Source organism: Microcaecilia unicolor, chromosome 2, assembly GCF_901765095.1.
Source record: "Microcaecilia unicolor chromosome 2, aMicUni1.1, whole genome shotgun sequence".
Classification (NCBI taxonomy): Eukaryota; Metazoa; Chordata; class Amphibia; order Gymnophiona; family Siphonopidae; genus Microcaecilia; species Microcaecilia unicolor.
The window spans coordinates 288928118-288952744 of NC_044032.1; the positions used below are offsets into that span (position 1 = coordinate 288928118).

The 24627-nt window shown below is 43.2% G+C and overlaps 1 protein-coding gene across 1 annotated transcript in view; it reads right to left on the minus strand.

Annotated features, from left to right (window-relative positions):
* Nucleotides 1-24627, minus strand: part of GPKOW (G-patch domain and KOW motifs) — a 34146-nt gene that overhangs the window by 1397 nt on the left and 8122 nt on the right. The window contains 7 exon segments of the mRNA XM_030194249.1: nt 1384-1453; nt 1586-1739; nt 18341-18452; nt 18640-18772; nt 21881-22085; nt 22558-22585; nt 22588-22663. Coding sequence (XP_030050109.1) covers nt 1384-1453; nt 1586-1739; nt 18341-18452; nt 18640-18772; nt 21881-22085; nt 22558-22585; nt 22588-22663 — 778 coding nt within the window.

A 24627-nucleotide genomic window follows, 5' to 3' on the forward strand; every position in this document is an offset into this window, starting at 1 on the left:
TGATATGAACAACTTACATCAAATTCTCAGCATAACAATAGTAAAATTAGGAAATATCAGCGTACTACACAGAACAATGAGGTAAACTTGGAGATAGGTAAATTAAATCCTAGTAACAGCAATCATGTACACATTAAAACAGAACAGTAGAACATTCAAATAACAGAAATATGATAAATGTCAGCAGATACAAAATGAAAACCCTCTTTAGGTAGTGGAGACAACAAGTGCAGTTGGGACATATACAGTAGGCAGTCAAGATGGGTAAGACAAAAGTAACTGGGATAAATAAGTGGGTAGCTAGCCTGAGGGCAAGTTATATGTACATTTAAATAAAGTATGTGGAATTGGTGTCAGTTAAAAGCTAGTCTAGGTGCGGAGTGAGTGGATACTCGGTCGCCACTGCCATTAAAAAAAACAGGCTTTCACTTGCTTCCTGAAGTGGAGATAGTCTCGAGTTCGGTGTAGCCCATCTGGGAGACACTTGCTGCACTTGTAGACAGTGGGAGAGGGGAGGTGGGGGGAGGAAGCTTGCTGGCAGGTTTCAGATTACAGAATTGCACAGGGACAGAAATTTCACCTATCCCCAATAGAATCTAACCCTTACCCACCCTCACAGATCCATTCCATCCCCACAAATTATCTCCTCCATCCCCACACGAGTCAGCACTATTAATTACTTGCAGCACTCTATTTTCTCCCAAGTCCCAACCCCAAAAGCCTACAGTGGTTTTTGGATGGTATTCACTATTCAACCAATGCTCCAAGCCTCATTCTGGCGCTCCAACTGCCTTCTCTCTATATGTTCCAAGCCTCATTCTGGTGCTCCAATTGCCTCTCTCTCTGTGTTCCAAGCCTCATTCTGAAGTCACCAGAGATTTTGACTACACTCCTGCAGGAATCACACAGCAACTTCTTCCATCCCTGTGGGAATGTTGTGGCAACTTCTTCCATACCTGTGGGAATCCCACAAGTTACACAGGATTCCTACAATCTTCATTCCCATGCAGCTGTCTATTTCAGATCACATGATTTCCCTTGATGGGAGTACAGTTCAAAGATCTTAGAGACCCTCAAAGGTGTGCAGAGAGTTAAGGCCCATTTTGTCTGAGGGCCTTGAAAATCAGAGACAGAGCTTTAAATATGACTTTGTAAGTTGCTAGTAGCCAGTGCAGTTTTTGGAGAAGGGTGTAATGTGGTCTCACTACTTGCAACCCTCTACCAGTCGTGCTGCAGTGTTCCGAATTAATTGGAGCTGGTATAGATTCTTTGTGGTCTGACATACAAAGGTTATCACTACTTGTTTATTAACCCTTTAATATATATTCAAGTAGACTTCCACAGTAACCTATTATTATACACTGAGAGAGAGAGTATCCTTACCATCTAGAATTTGTCCATCGTCTGTCCGACACACACAGGTATCTGGGGTTAACACATCTTCAATGGTCATCTAAAGAAGAAAACAAAATAACCAGACTTTAAACTAGACAGCATGGAGCAGAGGTGCTGCAAGGCACAGGGCTAAGGATGGGTACCCTGGATGGGGTATTAGCAGAAGTCTTGCTGTACCAGGGATGGCTACCTTAGCATTGTAGTATCTGCCTCCCTTGTAGAGTTTGTCGATGAATCTCACACACAGATCCCTTTGCAGCCAATGGGAACCTCCAGAGGAAGAGTCGCTGCCTTTGGCACCAGCATGAGTGTGTTTCTTTGGCTCTTTTCTAGTATGACTCTCCCTGATAGAGGGAACAGAAAAGAGACAGTCTTCACTCAGTATACTGCATCAGAGCTGTCGTAGCAGGGGCAACCTGGGAGAAGGGATGCAGGACCATGTGCAGGAATGCACTGTGGGGCCTCATTTCCATGAACATTTGCCTAAGTAAGAGGAGTTGAAAAGCAGGTTCATTCACGTTTAAAGCCGGCAGGCATTGTTGATGTATTTCTGTGGTCTTCAGTTCCATCAGCACAGTTAGTGTTGTGGTTTGTTGTTATTATGCTATTTTGTTATTGCTATGTTGTCCTTGGCAGATTCCGATTTAAAAATAGACAATAAAGCAAACACTGTACACAATAATAAAATAGCAAAATTAGGCTACATGAAGTCATTACAGGAACAAGTTCTATCTCACCTGGAGCATGTTTGGGTGGGAGACGAATGCAACTAAATTAATGCACACATAATTCCTTATACAGCACCTACAAATTGCAAGAGTGCGAGGTACAATAAGATCTTAGGTGTTGCTGTTGATCTGTCTTATAAGACCATGTCTGCAAATAGATTTATATTTATTACAAGGCTTAGTATACTGCTACATTGCACAGTGTCAAAGTGGTTTACAATGAAATTATCCAAATATCTGCAGAAATTACAAATACAAAAAAGAAAAAAAAAGGGGGGGGGGGCGGGAAAAGCACAACAGTATTCATAAAATACAATAAAATAAACAGGATAGAAAAAGGGACTAGAACAGCAAATCTCTCCCAGAACTGTAGCTACCACACATTCCCGAGTTTCAGTCACTAAAAGCAGAAGAAAAATAAAGGTTTTGAGGTCAGACAAACCTAACCTGGGAACTGTCAAATTGCAAATATTTAAGGGAGTTCCAAAGCAAAGGCAGAAAAGGCCGAATGACAGGTAACCTTCAGACGAGTTCATGACAGAGGAGGGACAAACAACTAGAGGTGACTGACTTGAGCACTGGGGTTGCCCATTATACAGTGCATTACAGTAATCAAGTTGGCTAAGTACCAAGGCGTGAATGCTAGTATTTTATGTATTTTGTTTGATTTATTTAATTGTGTATGTTTTATTTGTAATCCACTGAGAATTGCTAAGATCATGCGGAATATAAGTATTTTAAATAAATAAATCTGTTGTTCTATGAGTGAAGCGCTCGCAGAGGAATATAAGGAATAAGACTGCTAAAAAGAGGGGCTGGCAATCCTGTATACAGGGGTCAATATTCAGATTGCAGCTGTCAACTGTTTTTAAGCTGCTGAGAGCCGCGAGCAGAATTAAGCCTGGATATTTATTTATTTACAAATATTTGATATACCGCACATGCCAGGAACTGGCCTCTAAGCGGTTTACACAATAAAACAAAATAATCATGCTGTGCCAGGATAGAGGAGAATCACACACAATCAGGAATGGGAAACCATACCAGAGAAAAGCAATAAGTTTTAATGGCTGTTTTGAATTTAATAAAGAAGATCAGATCTGGGCACCGGCACTGAATATCTGGGTTATCCACCAACCCAGAAGTTATGCGCGTGCTGGCTGATATTCAGCGTTAGTACCTGCATACCTAATGGAGCCGTTTGGGCAGTCCTATCCGCTCACCCAGTTATGTGGACTCCAGCACTGAATATAGCAAGGGCCTACATTAATAACAGCTCCTCTTGGCTCTGCCCACGGACCGCCCCAGCACTAACCAGGCTGGTTCCATGGTGGTCAGAACCAATATTCAGGGATACTATCCAGTTAAGTGCCACTAAATATCGGTGGCTAAGATGCTGAGCATGATGTAACTAGCAGGAGCCTCTTCTGCTCGATTAAATCACTATTGGGCTCATTTTCAAAACAGAAAAATGTCTAAAAAGTGGCATAAAGCAGCATTTGGACATTTTTCCTCACAAAAATGTCCAAATCAGCATTTTTTAAACCTTATTTTAGACGTTTTTCTTTGTCAGAAGTGCGTCCAAATCTCAAGGGGGCGTATCAGGGGCATGCTCAGGGCGGGACTTGGGCGTTCCTGAAAATTAGACGTTTTTCAGCCATAATGGAAGAAAACAAAACCATCCAGGGCTAAAACTAAGACGTTTTGAGCTAGACCTGTTTTTATAACGAATAAGGCACAAAAAGGTGCCCTATATAACCAGATGACCACTGGAGGAAATCAGGGATGACCTCCCCTTATTCCCACTAACCTCCCACCCCCAAAAATGAGATGAAAAACATTACTTGGTAGCCTCTGTGCCAGCCTCAGATGTTATACTCAGGTCCTTTAGAACAGCATGCAGGTCTCTGGAGTAGTCTAGTGGTGGGTGCAGTGCACTGCAGACAGGTGGACCCAGGCTTCTACCTCCCCCTACCTGTTACACTTGTGGAGGAAACTGTGAGCCCTCCAAAACTCACCAGAAACCCACTGTACCCACATATAGATGCCCCCTTCACCCATAAAGGCTATGGTAGTGGTGTACAGTTGGGGATAGTGGATTTTGAGTGGGTTTTGGGGGCCTCAGCAGACAAGGTAAGGGAGCAATGGTCAGATGTGTACCTGAGAGCTTTTTATGTCCACTGCAGTGCCCCCTAGGGTCCCCTATTGCTTTCCTTGGATGTCAGGCGGACCAGTGTACTAAAAATGTTGGCTCCTCCTACATTCCAATGGCTTGATTGTGTGCGTTTCGCACTTGAACATTTTCTTTTCGAAAATGGACCAAAAAATAAAACGTCCAAATCACAAAACCTTCTATTTTCGAAAACAAAAGATAAACGTTTTTCTTTTTTTGAAAATGACCTTCTTTGCTATTCAGATTTTGATCGTTTTTTGCAAAACGTCCAAAGTCGGACTTACATGTCATTTCGAAAATGCCCCTCTTTGAATATTGAGCCCTTGAATTTTATCCTGTAAGCCATAAGTATCCAGTGGCTTTCTTGTAGCAGGGGAGAAACGTGGTTAAATGTATTGACATGATAAAGAAGCCTAACCGCCATATTCTCTGGAGGTGACTGCCTTGAGCGTTGAGGTTGCTCATTATACAGTGCATTACAATAATCAATTTTTTGCCAAACACCTGTGGGTGCATCTAAAAATGCTTAAGAGGGAGTGGCCTAATGGTTAGGGTGGTGGACTTTGGTCCTGGGGAACTGAGGAACTGAGTTCGATTCCCGGCCCAGGCAGCTCCTTGTGACTTTGGGCAAGTCACTTAACCCTCCATTGCCTGCCGCATTGAGCCTGCCATGAGTGGGAAAAAGTGCGGGGTACAAATAAAAAAAAAATATATATATATATAAACAGGGGCATTTCTTGTTGGCGATGGCTATGATAAATAGTGCGAAGGCGGTAGAACGAAAGGACATGAAATGAGATTGAAGGGGGGGGCAGACTCAAGAAAAATGTCAGGAAGTATTTTTTCACGGAGAGAGTAGTGGATGCTTGGAATGCCCTCGTGCGGGAGGTGGTGGAGATGAAAACGGTAACAGAATTCAAACACGCGTGGGATAAACATAAAGGAATCCTGTTCAGAAGGAATGGATCCGGAATGGGAAGGGAAGTTGGGGAAGGGGATGAGGGATCAGGGAAGGGGAGGGGGGGAGGGATGAGGAGGGGGGTGGGGAAGCATAGGGGAAGGGATACAGGCTACCAATTGAAATACATCAGTAAGAGAGTGAAAGTGAGAGAGAGGAAGAATGACGGGGAGTGGAAAAGAACAGTGGGGGTGATGGAGCTGGGACACCACTCCTGCTGGATATTAGTAGATGTACATCTGTTTAGCCAAGAGCGAGATGGGGTCACGTAATAGGACTTAAAATATACTCCTGGAACGTGGGGGGCATATCGTCACCCATTAAAAGGAAGAAAATTCGGAGAGGAAGTGACGTCACCAGCGGAGATGGCAGCATAAGCCAAGAGCTCCGACAAGCCCCGAGCTAAAAATAATAAAACTACCCTGAAACAGAAGCGGAAAACGAGAATTGAAGAACGATAAATAAGAATAAACATCAGGCAAGCAAGGAAAGATGCTAACACAATCCGCCGTGGTTGATTTATCAGCGTTCGCATATGCAAACAGTGTAGCGAACAAAAATGGCGATGCCCTGGCGGAACGACCACCCGACTCGCCAAACGAGCAACAAGAGCATAGCTCTCCATCTCTATTCGAGTCCGGTGAGGGCCCGGGACAAGAGGAGACAACATTGCGGGATATCGGCGCTTGGGTGAAGGAAATACAAGCAGACCTGAAGGCCATGCGGTCAGATCTCGCGACACTGGGCGCAGACCTGAGAGGAGAAATAGGAGCGCTCGGTGTTCGAGTGGCAGAGAACGAGGACAGACTTGAAGAACAGGCCGAGGCCATACAGAGCTTAAATAGACATACAACCGAATCTAAACAAGAGGCCCAACTGATCTGGGACAAACTAGAAGACTTAGAAAACCGCAGCAGAAGAAATAATGTAAGATTTAGAGGACTCCCAGAGGTCCCAATATATACTGATTGTGAGGAGGTGGCGCAAAAGATCGCAAGCGCACTGCTGGCCACACTACAAATTAATGAGGAACCAACAGAGATCCAGATTGTGCGCGCCCATAGGGCGCTAGGATCACCAAGAGCAAATAGACCACGGGATATAATAGCATGCTTTGCAGATTTCAAACTAAAAGAAAAGATTATGCAGGCGTCTCGAGCGATAAAAGACTTTCAATGGGACTCAAATGTGATATATTGCTATCAAGATCTAGCTGCCTGCACCCTGAAAAGGAGAATGGAGCTGAAATCTCTCACACAAATGCTACAAAAAGAAGGGATTCGGTATCGATGGGGCTATCCCTTTGCCTTACGCTTCTACAAAGACGGCAAGCTCCATCAAGTACGAAGCTTAGAAGAAGCAAGAGAAATACTGCCTGACAACATCAACGCGGGAGAAGGGACAACAACTCAACCTCCAGCTTCGACTAAACCGAGCAAGCCGAGATGGCAAAGAGTGACAAAAGGTAGAGGACGCCTTCAGAGACAATATTCGGACCCCAGACTGAGAGCCGTACAGGAATCCAATGGAACATAAACGACAGAAAGGGGACTGCTCACAGAATAAGCCAAATAGGCAAGGAAACAATAGGGAGACTTACTCTACTATAAGACAGACATTTGTTCTATGAGAAGTGGTAGGTTTGTTAAGGCATCTATATAATACAACTTGTTGTTTTGATGATGTTACAAAGATGGGTTATATTATATGCATGAGTAAAAAGGGGGGTGAGGTCTCTTCCCCAAAGGCACATTGATGCACGGGTTGCATGTGTGCCAACTAGGAGGGAGGGGAAAAAAAGGGAGGGGGGGGGGAAGGGAGATAGAAGAAGTAAGCATGAGAACTTAATGACCATATGCCATATAACAGTGGAGTTGCTAATGAGATTCCAGACAGGGGAAAGGAACCACAAAACATTACACGGGATTTGGAGATGAGTAAGATTACATGGATGACCCTTAATGTCAAGGGACTGAATTCACCTACAAAACGTCAACTTTTATTTAAAGAGACACAACGCTTAAAGGCAGATGTGTCATTTATACAGGAGACACACCTGTTACCAGTTAAGGAACATCTCTGTCAAGGGAACAGGGGCCAACACACATATTTTGCATCCAATCATAAAGAAAAAAAGAAAAAGGGAGTAATGATAATATTGACTAATAAATATCCATGGCAGATACAGAAGATAATAAGGGACAGAGAAGGCAGATATTTACTTTTGGTGGTGAAATTGGGGACGGAGACACTTTCCTTAGTAAATATATATGCCCCAAATGAACATCAAGGAACCTTCTATAGAGAAGTATCTAAAATGCTGAGTAAGAATATAGAGGGCACACTGTTAGTGGGCGGTGACTTTAACCTGACGATATGCCCGAAACTAGACAACTCTACAGAAGGAGTAAGATATGCTCAATCAGAAAGGGCCCAGCTGCACAAATTCCTGGAAACATGGCAGCTAATAGATCTCTGGCGCCACCAACACCCACAAGCCAGGGGGTACACATACTACTCGGGGGCTCATGATTCACAATCACGCATAGACCTGTGGCTAGGTCCCCCCAGCATATTCTCAAAGATAGAAGACATATCAATACACCCTAGAACATGGTCGGACCATGCCCCGGTTACACTAGAATTAGAATGGGTGGTGAGACCCCCAGAGGCCCCAATGTGGAGGTTTAGAGATGAATTACTAGCAAACATTACAGTAACAACACGCATAGAAGCAGAGATAAAGGAATATCTAACTATCAATGATAATGGGGAGGTTACAGCCCAGATACTATGGGAGGGCCTAAAGGCAGTAATTAGGGGGAAAATAATAGCGATACAAGCATATCTTAGGAAACAAACAAATATTCAAACACAAGCCTTACATACGGAATTACTGGATTTAACCTTGCATGCTCAACGGCAACCACTGTCAAAAGAGGATAAAAATCGCATACATGCCATACAATTGGCTCTGAGAGAAATACAACTAGCGGAAGTAGCGGAGCAACTACAACAGGTCAGACAAACACATTTCGAATTTGGCAACAGAACATCGAGATTATTAGCACATAAATTGAAAAAACGTGCTCTAAACTCATATATACACACAATTCATGCAGACGAAGGGAAAGTACACACTAAATTAGAAGACATCAAAGATGTCTTTCATAAATTCTACCAGGGATTATACCAGGCTGAGGACGCAACAACACTACAAGAAATCTATCAATATTTGAACCAGACAAAGTTGTCCAAATTGACAGGAGGGGAAACAGAGATACTATCCCGCCCAATCACCCTAGAAGAAGTGCAGTGGGCCATCCGGAATTTGCCGAACGGGAAGGCCCCGGGCCCAGATGGGTACACAAATAAATACTATAAAAAATACAGTAATTTGTTGGCCCCTGTATTGGTTCGAGTATTTAACGAAATGGACGCTCAACCAGAGTTGCCATATTCATGGCGATTGGCAACTATAACACTATTATTGAAACCCGGAAAGGATCCACAGAGATGTGGGTCATATAGACCAATCTCACTATTAGGGTCAGACTATAAAATCTTTACAAAAATCCTAGCCCACCGATTACAACAGGTGATATCAAAGTTAGTCCACGCTGACCAAACAGGGTTCATAGAAGGGAGACAAACATTCGATAATATACGGAGAGCGATCCATCTCATTCATGAAGCAGGGGACACGAAACAACCAACACTGCTATTGTCTCTAGATGCCGAAAAGGCGTTTGATCGTGTCCGATGGTCATTTATGTTTTCAGTACTAGAACAGATGGGTATATCGGGACGATTCATGTCATGGCTAGCATTACTCTATGCTGACCCCATAGCTAAATTACGAATTAATGGCTCGATCACTGAATTAATACACTTAGGCAGGGGTACTCGTCAGGGGTGTGCATTATCCCCATTACTATTTGCACTCACAATAGAACCGCTGGCCCAAAACATTAGACAACATATGGGTATACATGGGTTGACATTAGGGGCGGAAACTTACAAAATAATGTTGTTTGCAGACGACATTTTGCTTACACTAACCCGTGCTCAAGAGTCATTGGCAGGGGTAATGAAGAGTCTAGAAGAATATGGGAGGTTGTCGGGATTTCGGGTGAACATGGACAAATCAGAGATAATGGGGGTGGGCTTATCTGAAGAGACGAAACAGTCACTGAGACAAAAATATGCGTTCCACTGGGTTACCCGATCACTGCGATACTTGGGGATCAATCTAACAGCTAAAATAACAGATCTATTTGAGGCAAATTTTCCCTATAAAATACATGAATTATTCCAAGAGTTGGAAAGGTGGGAAGGATTGGAACTATCATGGCTGGGACGGATATCAGCAATAAAAATGATAATCTTGCCAAAGATTTTATACTTATTCATGGCACTGCCCCTACCGATTCCTAAACAATTTTTTCGTCGCTTACATCGCAAAGTATTCACATACATATGGCAACACAAACCACCTAGAGTAAGGGCAGCCATTATGTTTCAACATAAAGACAGGGGGGGCATGGGAGTACCCAACTTCATTCAATACTATCAAGCTGCCCAATTACGCGTGCTGGTGGCATGGGGTTCCAAAGTTTTAAAGCCCTGGATACAAATAGAGCAATACTGGATGGATATGAAGAACTTAGATACAATACTATGGGTCACGCAGAGACAACTATTAACATATATAGGAGGGGCGCCACTGGCAATACGATTTCCCTTACAAACTTGGAATACCCTAAGACAAAAATTTTTCCCAGGAAGGAAATACTTTAGGCGTATGAAGATACAGACAGCAATGAGAAACCCTATAGGGATAGCTGATAATGTGTTTAAGATCTGGAAACATAAGGGATTAGAGGCTTTAAATCAACTATGGGAAGAAGGGACTATGATTCCATTTGCAGAAATACAAGAAGAATATGATCTCCCAGGGTCACATTACTATCACTACACTAGAATCCACGACTATGTAAATAGGAGGGCAAAAAAGGAATTGAGCATAGACGACACTGCCTTAGAGATAGCAATGGGAGGAAGTTATCAAAGAGGATGCATATCACGGATATACAAAGCATTGGGATCATATAATAATCCACTAACATATTACACCCAAAGGTGGGAGAAAGATTTAAAGATAAATCATGATACTAGCAAGTGGGACAAGGCACTGAGGAATATGCTAAGAGTTTCTATCTCCAGCTCACTGATAGAAAGTGGATATAAAATGCTTTACCAATGGTACATGACTCCTCACAAAATAGCAAAAATGTATAAGAAAGGCAATGGATGGTGTTGGAGGGGGTGCGAGGAGAAGGGTGATATGACACACATATGGTGGACATGCCCTAAGGCACAGAATTACTGGCGTGCATTAATCCAAACGCTAGAAAAAATCATAGGGAAATCATATGATTTCAAGGCAGAGACATGTCTACTACATTTTCAACCAGCAAACATCCCAATGGCAACACACCGGTTGGCATCGTTGTGGCTAGTCGCTGGAAAAATTACATTGGCATCGGCGTGGAAGCAGCCCACGATGCCACCAGTGATGAAGGTGACACACAAGATGGACTATCTTTATCAAATGTCTAAAATGACAGCGATAAAGTCAGGACGGATTACGCAATTTTATAAACAGTGGGACAAATATTCGACATGGAGGCGGACAGCGGGTGTGGATCTAGACACACCAAAAATAATAGTAACTTCTTGATATCGAACTGAATCCAAACAACAAAATGTGGACATTATGGTCAATGTCAATGATACATGCGGGGGGGGAGGGAAGGGAGGGAGGTTGGAACATGTAAGAAGGTGAAATAGATGTTGCTATAAGCAGTTGTATTTTATTTGTTGAAAACTTAATAAAAATACTTTAAAAAAAAAAAAGGAAGAAAATTCTCCATAGCCTTAAAAAGAAAAGTGCTGATATTGCGCTACTCCAAGAAACACATCTAACAGCCCAGGAGCATAAGAAGCTCCAAACTTGGTGGGTGGGGACTATGCTAGAATCCCCAGCAGTGGGGAAAAAAGCGGGAGTGGTGATCCTATTTCATAAATCCCTCACAGTCGAGGTTGTCCAGACCCATTCTGATGCAGATGGGAGATATATTATAGCACAGGTAAAGGTGAATGGCAGGTCTTGTTTAATCTGCAATGTTTATGCCCCAAATGTGTACAATAAACAATTTTATCATAATTTCTTAAGCAAAGTACAAAAGTCCAACATTCAGCAGAAGATAATTGGGAGGGACTTCAATGTGGTGGCGGACCCGAGTATGGACAGATCACACACTAAATCGGGAGGGGCGGTAGGAGATAATAAGGGTATATCCCTGCTATGTGGAGCACTGGGAATGGTAGATGCGTGGAGAGTGTTACACCCAACCACTAAAGACTATACTCACTACTCTAGAGCACACCATACACAATCAAGGATTGATGATCTATTGATAGATGAAGAGAGTTTCTCTGGTATTATCGAGGCAGATATTGACCCTACGATCATATCAGATCATGCGGCTATATATATAAAAATGAGGGATCAGACTCTACAAAGTAGACAGTTTAGATGGGCCTTCCCCATGGATTTATATTATGATCAAGAATTCAGGACATATATTAGAGAGAAATGGAAAGAATATACCATGCATAACACACCACATGTACATACCCCGATATTATATTGGGAAGCAGGAAAGGCTGTCTTACGGGGAGAGATAATAGCGTATAGCGCTAGGAAGAAGAAACGGAGAGATCAAGCGATCATTAGAATGGGGAAACTACTAGTATGCCTCAGGAGGTCTTATGGACAACATTCCACAAGTCATACTAGGGAGCAACTGTTGGCCGCACAAGCCTCACTTAATGAGTTATTGCACCAACGAGCAAGTAAATCAGCTGAATATTATAGATACCGATTATTTCAGTGTGGCAATAAACCAGGGAAAATGATGGCGGGATTAGTGAGGAGAGCGAGAGGCCAGAGAAGAGTGCTGGCAGTGCGGGAGTCATCAGGGGGTTTGGCACATACGGATGCAGGGATACAGGCGGTGTTCCAAGATTATTATGCCAGGTTGTATGCCAAGAATGACTCAGATGATTTAGATCCAGATATGTATCTTGAGAATGTTGCACTACCTAAGATATCAGAACAGCAGCGGCAGGAGCTCAACAAACCGATAGAAATAGAAGAGGTCCATAGAGGAATCAGAGATAGTGCACTGCATAAAGCAGCGGGTCCGGATGGATTCCGGGCTGAACTATATAAAATCTTAGTACAGGACATTGGTGACACATTAGTCAATGCATTTAATGATTCTGTGGCTTTGGGGGAACTCCCGTCATCTTTGAGATTGGCAGATATAATGGTCTTTTTGAAACCTGAGAAGGATCCGACTATACCAGATTCTTATAGACCGATATCACTCATCAGTTACGAGGCAAAGCTGCTGGCTAAGATCTTAGCTGTGAGATTGGCTGGGGTGTTGCCTGGGATAGTGGCCTCTCCTCAAGTTGGGTTTATTCAAGGGAGGCAGAGTGTGAAGAATATTAGGATGATATTAGCTACGATGGAGCGAGTGCGTAGGGAAGGAGGAGACTCGCTATTGATCAGTTTCGACGCCCAGAAGGCGTTCGATAGGGTTGAGTGGGAATTTCTTTTTGCAACGCTGCGGGCATATGGGTTTGAGGGGTACTTTACACAAGCAATATCTATATTATACAAAAACCCAGCAGCCAGAGTGCTGGTTAATGGCTCGTACTCTGAAAGCTTCCCGGTAAATCGGGGTACTAGGCAGGGGTGCCCTTTGTCTCCACTGCTCTTCGCCATAACATTAGACCCTTTAGTGCGTGACATATTGGGGAATCCCGAGATTGAAGGGATAAAATTGGGAACCCGAGAATTTAAAATCTCAGCCTTTGCGGATGATATCCTGGTTCATCTGGATAGACCAGAGAGGTCGTTACCAGTACTGATGGAGGTATTTGCAGAATACGGTACATTCTCGGGGTTTAAATTGAATATGCAAAAATCTGAGGGATTGCCTATGACTGATAAAGTAAGAGAGCAGTGGAAGGGTGAGTTTCCATTGAGATGGTCGGCAAGGGAGTTTAGATATCTAGGCATTGTGTTAACTGGGGACTTGAGTAGATTATATAGACGAAATGTAGATGAGCTCCTTCAGCATACGAGATATTAGTTGGCCAGATGGGAGGGATTGCCCTTGACGGTGAGCGGGAGAGTAGGTCTCTTCGCAATGGTACTTTTCCCTAGATGGCTTTATGTGCTAAGACAGTTGCCGATCCTTGTACAGACTAAAGATCTTAAGAAACTTAATGGAATGTTGTCCAGGTTTTGCTGGGGTGGGAAGAAGGCAAAACTTAAATTGGAATTTATGTATGGAAGAGGGGAGGAGGGAGGATTAGGGATGCCTGATATAAAACAATATAATTGGGCCTGTTTGACAAGACATCTAGCAGATTGGATATTGGAAACGGAAGAGTATACGGATTGGAAGACTGAGTATGAAATATTCAGGCCCTACCATCCATATTATTTGTTACATCTTAAGGGTAAAAACCTGCCTAAGAGTTGGAGGCAACATATTTTATTGCACCTGATGCGTAGTATGTGGCAATATATATTAAAGCAATTGAATAAGAATCCACATTGTACCGACCAGCTCCCACTAGTGGGGAATGCAGATTTTGGCCCGGGGAACATGCAAAAGAGGGAAAAAAAAAAAAAAAAAAAGAAGGAATGGATCCTAAGGAGCTTAGCTGAGATTGGGTGGCAGAGCCGGTGGCGGGAGGCGGGGATAGTGCTGGGCAGACTTATACGGTCTGTGCCAGAGCTGGTGGTGGGAGGCGGGGATAGTGCTGGGCAGACTTATACGGTCTGTGCCAGAGCTGGTGGTGGGAGGCGGGGATAGTGCTGGGCAGACTTACACGGTCTGTGCCCTGAAAAGGACAGGTACAAATCAAGGTATGGTATACACAAAAGTAGCACATATGAGTTTATCTTGTTGGGCAGACTGGATGGACCATGCAGGTCTTTTTCTGCCGTCATTTACTATGTTACTACAGTTAACCTGTAGGTATCTAATGTGGGGCAAGGGCAATTTCTAGAGTTCTGTCTGAAGGATATCCTTCATTGCCAGGAGGGTGACCTCCTTTTTTTGGGGGGGGGGGGGGGGGGATTTTAATTTGACACTACTGCCCCAGCTAGATAATACTCAGAGAGGGGGTATAGCAAATCAGACAGGGTGACTGCTGACCCGCTGGCGTTGGTCAGCGATAGGTTAGTACTTTGTAATCAAGAAAAGCAAGGTTTGTGCGTAATAACACTGTATTTTGTATTTTTAACTCGTTCATGATGGTTGCAACATTTTGTTTGATGTCCTTAATGTGAGAAATGAAACATAAAAAATAGGTATGGATATACGTAAATAGATACATTTTTACTAGTACAAACAGAAATAGAACACACAGGAGTAGGGGTGTTTAGCTGAGGGGTGTGTGAGAATGAATGAGTGGGGGGTGTTATTTTGTGGTCTGCGAGCAGGGGTGTACTGCTGAGGGGTGAGTGTGCGTGGAGTGTAGCGCATGCTCAGTTTCACTAAAACGAGTGTGCACAGCACGACTGAGAAGAGCAGAGTAGGCAATGCAGCGAGACCAGTGTGGAATAAACGCTTCAGCTGGCAGGGGTTGGGGACCCTCGTCAGTCAAACCAGGGGTCTCCCATAGCTATGCCACTGATTCAATATGTTTGTCATTTTACTCCTGGGTTGATAGACAAAACCTATGCTCGTTGGGCAGCTAGCTCCCTACGTACTTTGGGACAACTCTGGATTGAGGGTGAACTTTTCTCTTTTACTGAACTACAAGATGACTATGAGTTCATAACCATGAGTTCTTTCATTATAGACAACTGCAAGATTTTATACTTTGCAGGGCTAAGGATAACTTATGTCTGGCAGACACCTCTATAGAGAGTTAGCCCTGAATTCAGGCATGGGGAAAGGGGGTGGGGGTCTCTAGATTATACAAAGAACTACTGAAAGATGACACACCTATACAGAAACACTTTGTCAAATGGGAAGTACTTCTGGCTGATACCTATGAACCTTCACAATGGGAAAAAAATTTTTAAGTGTCTGTTTAAGATATCTATTGCTACTTCTGTAATTGAGAATGGTTATAAGCCTTTCTTTCAGTGGCATTATACCCCAAAGAGATTGTTTAGGATTTATAAAACTGGCTCACCGCTGTGCTGGCATAATTGTTGAGAACAAGGTTCTTTCTTTCACATTTGGTGGACATGTTTGGTAGTACAAGCCTTTTGGATGTCGTTATTACAAGAACTCAGTATCTTCCTGCCCATCGCCTATCCGTTGAGTGCTGATTGCTGTTTACTACATCACAATATTGCTGGCATCCCACGGAAAAGACACTCCTTGGTGATACATATTTTTACAGCGGCTAAGACTGTGTTGGCACAGCTTTGGAAACAAACAATCTGCTGTCCCGCCGCTGGAAATTGTCTTTAAAAAAGTGGATTATTATTGTCTTCCATCCCATCACAAAATATAGAATATTTACAAAACATGGAGGGCTCCTGTTCAAGCCCCTTAGTTTATATTTAATCTTTTTAGGTTTAAGCTTATTGACCTATAATTACAGCCTCATTCTGGTTTCTGTTGAGCTGGGACATATGGGTGTTTGTGTGTGTAGGGGGGGAGAAATGTTGTTACTCTATAGTAAGTATTTATGGACTATGTACTCTTGCTTTGTTCTCTGTTACTTGTGTGTGGCTTACTCTGAATAAATAAAATAAAATAAGTTATTCATTGGATGGAATTGGAACAAGAAGGGGGATGTTCCCTTGCTGAATTTGCCTTGGCTTCCCAGAGGTAACAGCCTGGGGGAGGATCATGGGGGACATTTTCAGGCCCTTATGATGATCTGGAGAGAGATGTGGAGCGTCCTGCTGGAGGGTCGTCATTATTCCTGGTACACCCCCCATTGCAGCATAATGTTATATTCTCCCCAGGTAGTGACCTAGCCTTGTTTTGAAGATGGGAAGTGTGTGTGTGTGTGGGGGGGGGGGGGGGTTGTTTGGGTAGGCCAGTTCTTTTATTGGGAGCACGGGGAGGTGTGAGCATTTGGTGAATGCTATAATTTACTGCCTCAGGATCTCTTCCCCTATTTACAAGTTAAGCACTACTTAGGGCAAGAACAACTCCGGGGGAATTTGCGTAGGGGCCTGTGGTACAGAAGGGAGCTATCTCTCAAATATATTGGTGTCTAAATAGTAGGGGTGGGGAGAAGCTTCCTTATATGCTTTGGTGGGAGGAGAACCTGTGGAGAGCCTTGATTGATTTAGAATGGAAGGAGATATGGCAATGAATCCGAACCCTTCTGAGATGGTATTATACCCCTCCAATTTTCTAAAATGCTTACTGATGCTACCGATAGATGTTGGAGCAGGGGCGTAGGCAGACCTGTCATTTTGGGTGGGCCGAGAGTTAATCTAGGTGGGCCTTTCCCACCCCTACTCCTACCCCCCTGTACATACATATAATATAGTGTGGGGGGGGGGGGATTAAATGAGCCAACATCTGAACCCCCTCCCTAGGTTCTATCTCAGAGCCATTGCCTGTCGCAATAACTATAGTCAACGCGCCGGCCCTGCAGGCTTCTCTCTATCACGTCCTAGCCAAAGAAACAAAAGTGACATCATTGAGGGAAGGATATGATAGAGAGATGCCTGCATGGCTGGTACACGATGCCTAAAGGAATTGCCACCGGCAGTAGCTCTGGTAGACCAGGAGGAGAGGGGCAGATGCCAGGCCACAAGTGGAGAAGAAGGAGAGAGAGAGAGTAGTGAGGCACCACCACTGAAGAGTTTTGGGGGCCTCATGGGCTGCTGACTGGGTGGGTCTGAGGCAAGAATGGGTGGGCCTGTGCCCACCCAGGCCCACCCTTAGCTACGCCACTGTGTTGGAGGGGCTGTGGGTGCAGCAAACCTATTGTCATATGTGGTGTTGTCCCGTCTTACAACCGTTCTGTCAGCAGGTTTTTGTGCTGTTTTCTCAGATGCTCCAGTGGGACCTGCAGCCAGATTTGGGCATTGCTCTTCCATATCCGGACTTGGATATGGAAGAGGACTTCCTTCTGTGCCTGGGCATGACAGCAGCTGGAAACAACCCTGGAGACCTGAGCTGGACTCAGTGGTGCTTAAACTGGACCAGTGGTATGATATGTATCCCCTCCCTCTGTCACTTTAAAGTTCACAATTTTGAATGATACTGGGGGGCCTTTCAGCAGTGAAAAGCCACTTGCTGGTCACCTGGAGTTGGACCTTCTACGAGTTGATCTTTTTTACATCAGTGTTTCTTTGCTTTTACTGGGGGTGGGGGGTCAGAAAGGGTGGTTGTAGCTTTTAGTGTTCATTTGTTGTATTAGGGGAAAATACTGCAGAAACAACTGTGTATCCCATGTTATTCTATTGATCTTGTTGTTGTGTTTGTTTTTGTTGAGTGCTTAACAAAGAGAAGTAAAAAAAAGTTTAAAAAAAATGCCTGCCATGACCTCCCACAGCATTCTTGTGAGGCTGCCACTGGAAGTCTCAGCAGCCATTTCTACTGAAACCAGCCGCTCGCGAGTGGGGACACTCCTGTGCCCACTACCCACTAATGATGAGGTAGGCCCAGGAGGAGCCGCTGCTGGGGGGAGGGGGCCTTAGAAAGGAGTTTTTTCAGTCAGGTGGGAGTGGGAGCTGTTGGTGGGGTGGAGGACAAGTATTTTTTTTAGTTTCTGCCAAAAACGAGTGGCCAATTTCGGTTGCAGATTCAGTTTCAGCAGAAACAAAAAATCTTGGTTTCCATCAGGCTCTAGTGAATACGAACTAATAACACAAATCAATCCAAAACTGACCCGATAGATCAGATTTGATGCAAGGTAAAACAATCAAGAACAAGAGACCTCAATCATTTGACTTGGTTTGCTTTGCTCTACTTGTCTCATTGTTCTCACACCAAAGCTCTGTATTACCTGTCAGCATCATCCTGATGTTTTCTCTTCTGCTCTCTTTTCTCCGTCTCCTTGCTGCTGAGCTTACTTCTTCCATCTTCCTTCTGTTCCCTGTGAGCTTTACTCAGTCGACCTGTACAAACCAAAGGCAAAATGAAACGCTAGGAAAATTAAAAAGGCACTTAGGAGGAAGAAAACCCAGGGGAGAAAAAAAGAAAAGCCTGAAAAGCAGAAGGAAGGAAAGTGAGAGGGTGGGTAAGAAGGACAGGCAGGGAAAGAGAGGGAGAAGGAATGATGCCTGTCACTTTTCAGGTACTTACTCAAATCTCTGCCATACTTTTCAAATTCTTTCCTGTTGACCAACCTCAGGGAGTACTGAGTGACCGTCACTACCTTCCCACCAATGGCCAGCTTTACCATCACACGGGCATTATCAGGGTCAACCCCCTCTACCTGAGAGACAAGAAACAAGGCAGGACATCTGGTCTGCACTGTCAGAGTACACTAACATGCATCTCATTTGTTACATCTAGTCAGGCTAAGCAAGTGGTTCCCAAACTTTTTTAGTTCATGGTACCCTTTGTGTCCAAGCAATTTTTTGTGACCCTCCCTCCCCCCAGCCACACAGGTCTTTGACCCCCCCCCTCCCCCCGCCATACAGGTCATCTATTTCTCTGCACAAATATAGCAGTACTAGGATGTCCCTATAACTAGCCCCTCCTTTGACACACTGATTACAATTTATAACAAATTACTACTCTACCTATGAAAACTTCTTCTGTTATTATACTTTCTCTATGTACATCCATATGCTGCATAAGCTGGCATGTTTGAAAATATAAGTGAGATTAAATAAAAATGTTAACAACAATAAAGAACGACAACGGGGATGCAGCAGTTCACAGGTTTGCTTGCTTTGTATTAAATAGGAAGAGGAAACAGAGACTGACCTATTGGCTTCAACTTTTTGATTTCATCCCGTCTCCTTTTTCATCCAACCTGGTTGGCAGCAAAATCAAGTCCCGAAGGTCATCAGTGTCCCCAGTGGCCGCAAAAAAAAAAAAAAAAAAAGCAAGCAAGTGCGGGGCCACAGCAGCCTTCAGGGTATGTGATATCGGCGCTGCTGTTCCTCTGCCCCTGCTGTCGTCAACTTCCAGTTTCTGGGCAGAGGACCAGTAGACCTGACAGCACATGCTTGAAGGCTACTGCAGCCCTGCACTTGCTTTTTCTTTATTGTTGTTTTTCCACTGCTGCAGTCTGCAGTAACGGTTCAGGTGGTGGCAGGAGGGAGGTCGGGATTTGCCACAGCACCCCAGAGAGTTTGCTGTGGCACACAGTTTGGGAACCGCTGGGCCAAGCTTTTAAACCTTTTTTCCCCCCTCTCCCTAATAAGCTTCCAACACATTCTAAGGGACCAGGTTGATGCACCTCTAGTCCATTTTTGTTTTCTATTTTATGTATATCTATTTTTGCTAAACCTGTTATTGGAAAAATAAGTGCATATAACATGATCCCTCAAGAAGACAACATTACTATCGAAGAGGTAGTAAACAGTAATTTGCTGAGATACACATAAGAACTTCACTGAAAGAAATAGGAGAATACAACAGCTACTCTTCAAATCACCAGAATAGAGGAAGCAGGGACAGAGGAGGGAGTGTCAGTGCTAGAGACTGAAGACCCTCTGTGTATATCCAGCACAGGGCGATTGTGACAGGGAGAGGTGGGGAGGAGACACAGTGATGGAGACTAGTGCCTCTGTATATATCAGCACAGGGGGCAGTGACAGGAGAGGGAATGACATTGCTGGAGATTGAAATGTAACAGAGAGAGGGAACAAATCACAAAAAAAGCCAAGAAACAAAACAAAAAGCACCAAGGGCCTTCAAAAAAAAGGGAATTGAAGTCTTTAATCATATATGTTGATGAAATACTGCTTGAATGGACCCGACATGGTCCGTGTTTCGGCGCACAGCACCTACGTCAGGGATCTATAGTAAATATAAAAACGATAATTTTTTAAAAAATTGTACACATGCATATACATACATAGTGGAACCATAATCATCAAGGTGTATATATATATATATATAATAAAATAATAACATACATATTTATATACTCGTATATAAGGAACCATAAAAATTTTAAATATTTAGTTAACACTTTTTGAATTTCTAATTAATTATATGAGTAAATTTCAAGATAAAAATGTTTATTTTAACAAAGGCTGCTCATATTGATATTGGTCTGCTGAACACATATTTTGTCATGGTTTCATATACTCATCTGAATGGTACATGTCCACTATTTCATTCGTGCTATATACATTTTTTGATTTATTCACTTTTCATATATTTTCATATATTCATCATTTTTAATTTTTTATATATTTTCATTCATTCATCAACCAGTATGAATATCATAGTGCGATAGCAACATTTTTATTATTCATTTTTAGGTTTTTATTTTTAATTTTCCTATTTTTCCAAAAATTCATTTCATATTATATAAATTATTGGAGTAAGTCACATAGGCATCATGTCAGTAATTTTTCATTATATACACTTTGCGATATTGATATTGATTTTATGTATCTTGATTTAAACCAGCAGGCCGATACCAGTTTAAATTATGGTTTCATATTACATATATTTTAATTACTATCGGATATATATGTCATGTATATGTACTATAATTTTTATGGTTCCTTATATATGAGTGTATAAATATGTATGTTATTATTTTGTTATATATATATACACACCTCGATGATTATGGTTCCACTATGTATGTATATGCATGTGTACAATTTTTTATTTAAATTATCGTTTTTGTGTTTACTATAGACCCCTGATGTAGGCGCTGTGCGCCGAAACACGGACCGTGTCGTGTCCATTCAAGCAGTGTTTCATCAACATATATGATTAGACTTCAATTCCCCTTTTCTTGAAGGCCCTTGGTGCTTTTTGTTTTGTTTCATTGCTGGAGACTGAAGCACCTCTGTATATCTCCAGCACAGGGGGACAGTGACAGAGGAGGGAGTAACAATACTGGAGATTGAGGCCCTTCTGTATATCTCCAGCACAGAGGAGATGACATCGCTTGAGACCTAAGTCAGTCAAAGGTGAGGTACCCACTGTTGATTAGAAATTTCTTATGGGCTAATGTCTTGCTACTACTGTGCCAGTGAGTCAGTGCTCAGATTGGGAGGAAGGCACTTCTCTCATACGCTGCTGAGCCCATCTCCACCCAGGCCCTGGTGGTTATGAACAGTACCCACACAACTAATCTGCTTTCATGGAGCTGTGCTGCCCCTGCCTTTCCATTCACTGGCCTGGTCAGATTGGGGCTTCTGCTTGATACTGAGCTACAGCTTGAAAACGAAACCGTGTGCAGGCAAGAATAAAAGAGTGTGAGTGCAAAGGGAGTGCAATTCACTGAATTTTCTACTCTCCATTCTCCACCTTCAAGTGTACAGTTTTTTTGGATAGTGCAGTTGGATCAGAAGTATCACATCTTGCTGAAATTCTTTCATATAATCCCAACGTGGAGGCTCACCGTTCCGTAGAGTGCCTTATGTGGTCCGCTCTCAATCTGCACCAGTCCACCTATCACTAGCCCTTGTGGCTCATCCTCTAGCTTCTCCTCGCCTGGCTTCCGGGGCCGTTTTGGTTTGACAGGTTCAAGATCCTTCAGTGCAGACCTGTCTGCTCCGAGACCCAGACCCTTTGGACGTAACTGATGCTCCAGTGGCTTCACATCCCTAAAAACACAGCAGTGAGTGTGTTACTGGGGGGGGGGGGGGGGGGGGGGGGGGGGGGGCAAGGTCCCACCCTGTTATACACACAGGCATGAAGTGAGCTTTCCTGAGAGAATCTAACAAAAGGGTTTCTAAACCTTAGGGCTTATTTATTGATTGGGATTTATGAACTCTTTATGAAGAGATTCACCCAAGGCAGTATACTGAAGGTACAATTTAACATAAAATTTACAATTTTGTTAACAGCACAACAATAGCAAACTGACCAAATATAAGAATAAATACAATCAATGAGGTAAACTTCGAGATGGAAAACTGAATCCTAGTAATAGAACATTTAACAGCACTGCAAAACATCATATAACAGAAACATGATAAATGTCAGCAGCCTGGAAGAACATTCATTAACCACCTCTCCCCCACTTTTCCAACCTCTTGTGCATTGGTCTCACTATCACTAGTTTCTTGTACTCACTGTTTGAAGGTGCGTCCAATGCCTTCCCCTCCTTCCAGCCCATCCCTCGCAACATTGCCATCCCATAGGCCTTCACTGGAACTGCCTCATAATCTGCCTCGGTAGCCTGAAAGGAAGGCATGACAAACTGTGAGCTGAAATAAAGAGACAAACATACGAAAGGACTGGCAGGTGACAACAGAAATTGAGGGCTTGATATTCAAAATGATTTCAACAGCCAGGAGAGTAGTAACAGGTCAAATGTGCACCTGTATTTTAGGAAACAAGCACTTACATCAGCCATAGAGCTGTTATAAACACTCGCACCTAGATTTGGAAAATAAATACATATAATCTGTGCATCCCACCTGCATTCCTCCACTTGTCAAAAATAGACTAGCTCATGGCCAGGTTATTGTCATTTATATACATATGTTTTCCCAGTATCCATACTAAGGAAGAGCTGCCTTTGGGGGATTTCATTTCTTGGAGGGGGGGGGGGGTTAAAATTGTGTAGGTAGATACTTTTCTTTATAGAAATTACTCCAAATAGATACACTGATAGACTTACCCTCACTGTGTGTATAGTCCACTGTCTATACAAACCCCACCCAAGATGTTTATTACTGAAGAACTAATCATCTCCCCCACCCGAAGGAATAATCCTGTAAAAACACATAATTGAACATCATACTCCTAAACACTCAACTGTAAAGGAATATCAGTTTTGGTATAATCTCACTAATAACAACTTCCCTCCACTGCAGGCACATTATGAAAAAAATGCAAAACCCTGCAAAGAAGATTATAGCAAATTTTATACCACAGCAGCATTAACTAGACTCAAATAGAACAAACCCTATCTATGAAAAGGCACCACTAAAAATACTACATCAGGCCCTAGAACACCAACACATCTCCTACTGTGAAAACAAGATAAGCAGAACTGCTATAGATCCCCACCTTTCCCTGACCCTGCTCCACCCAGCAAAAGAGCAGCATTGGAAACTTTCCCCCCTTCCCTGTTTCCTCACTGTACAACAAAAGTCACAGAAAATCACAGTACTACATCAGAAAAACAATGAACTGAGGCAGAAGCCTCCCTTCCCCACAACAAGGATGATAATTGGGAGCCTCCAACCCACCACAAAAACAATACTTGGGAACTTAATGAGCCACCAAAACTAACCCCCCCCCCACCAAGGATAATGACAAGGAGTATGGTGGCTCCCAACACAAAGACGATGACAATCACAGAGAGTTCAATGGCCCCCACACAAAAGAATCAAAGGGCTTAGTGGCAGTGGCCTCAATTCACCTCCCTTACACATCAATCACAGAGGCTCAGTGGCTCCCAGTATAACATTCACCAACTGCACACATTGATGTTATTTGAAAAGGGTTTGGTTTGCTTATCCCCATGCTGGAAAAAGGCTTTTTTGGCAACATGGGGGGAATATATTCAATCTTTGTCTCAGAGAGCCCACAGCGGGATATTGAATACATTATGAGAAGTGAACAGCCTCGGTCAGCCTCTCTCTTTTTTGGGGGGGAAGGGGGGTGGAGAGGGATTCAGGGGATGTTCTCATTTGCTCCTTGGATGCCACCCAATTGGCGGGGGTCATCAGAGTCCAGGCCCTTGGCCCTACTACTTTCTAAAGAAGGGAATACTTTCTCTTTTAGTTTCCTAGAGGTATGTAGGCCACTGGGGAGCAACCGGGGGAGGGAAGGGGGGGATAGTATTTTTTTTTTTTGGGGGGGGGGGGGGGTAATTATGTAAAATATTGATGGTGGTTCTAAAGTTGTTGTTTGACCATGAATGTAGATCAATGGCTTCTGTATTCTTGTTTCTGTTGGATTCATTGTGACTTGTGTTCATCCATCAATAAAAAACATTGAAATATAACATAATGAAGTTTGTGAGCAATATATACCTATAGTACCCGATCAAAACAGCCCCGACAAAAAAGCTCCTTTGTGTGATATTTGGCCTCTTGTGTGTTCATACTCTTTAGTGAAGACAGATCCATTGGAAAAGTTATTAATCCAAGTCCCATTCCCCAACATCCAGAATGGCGATACCTGCTAAGG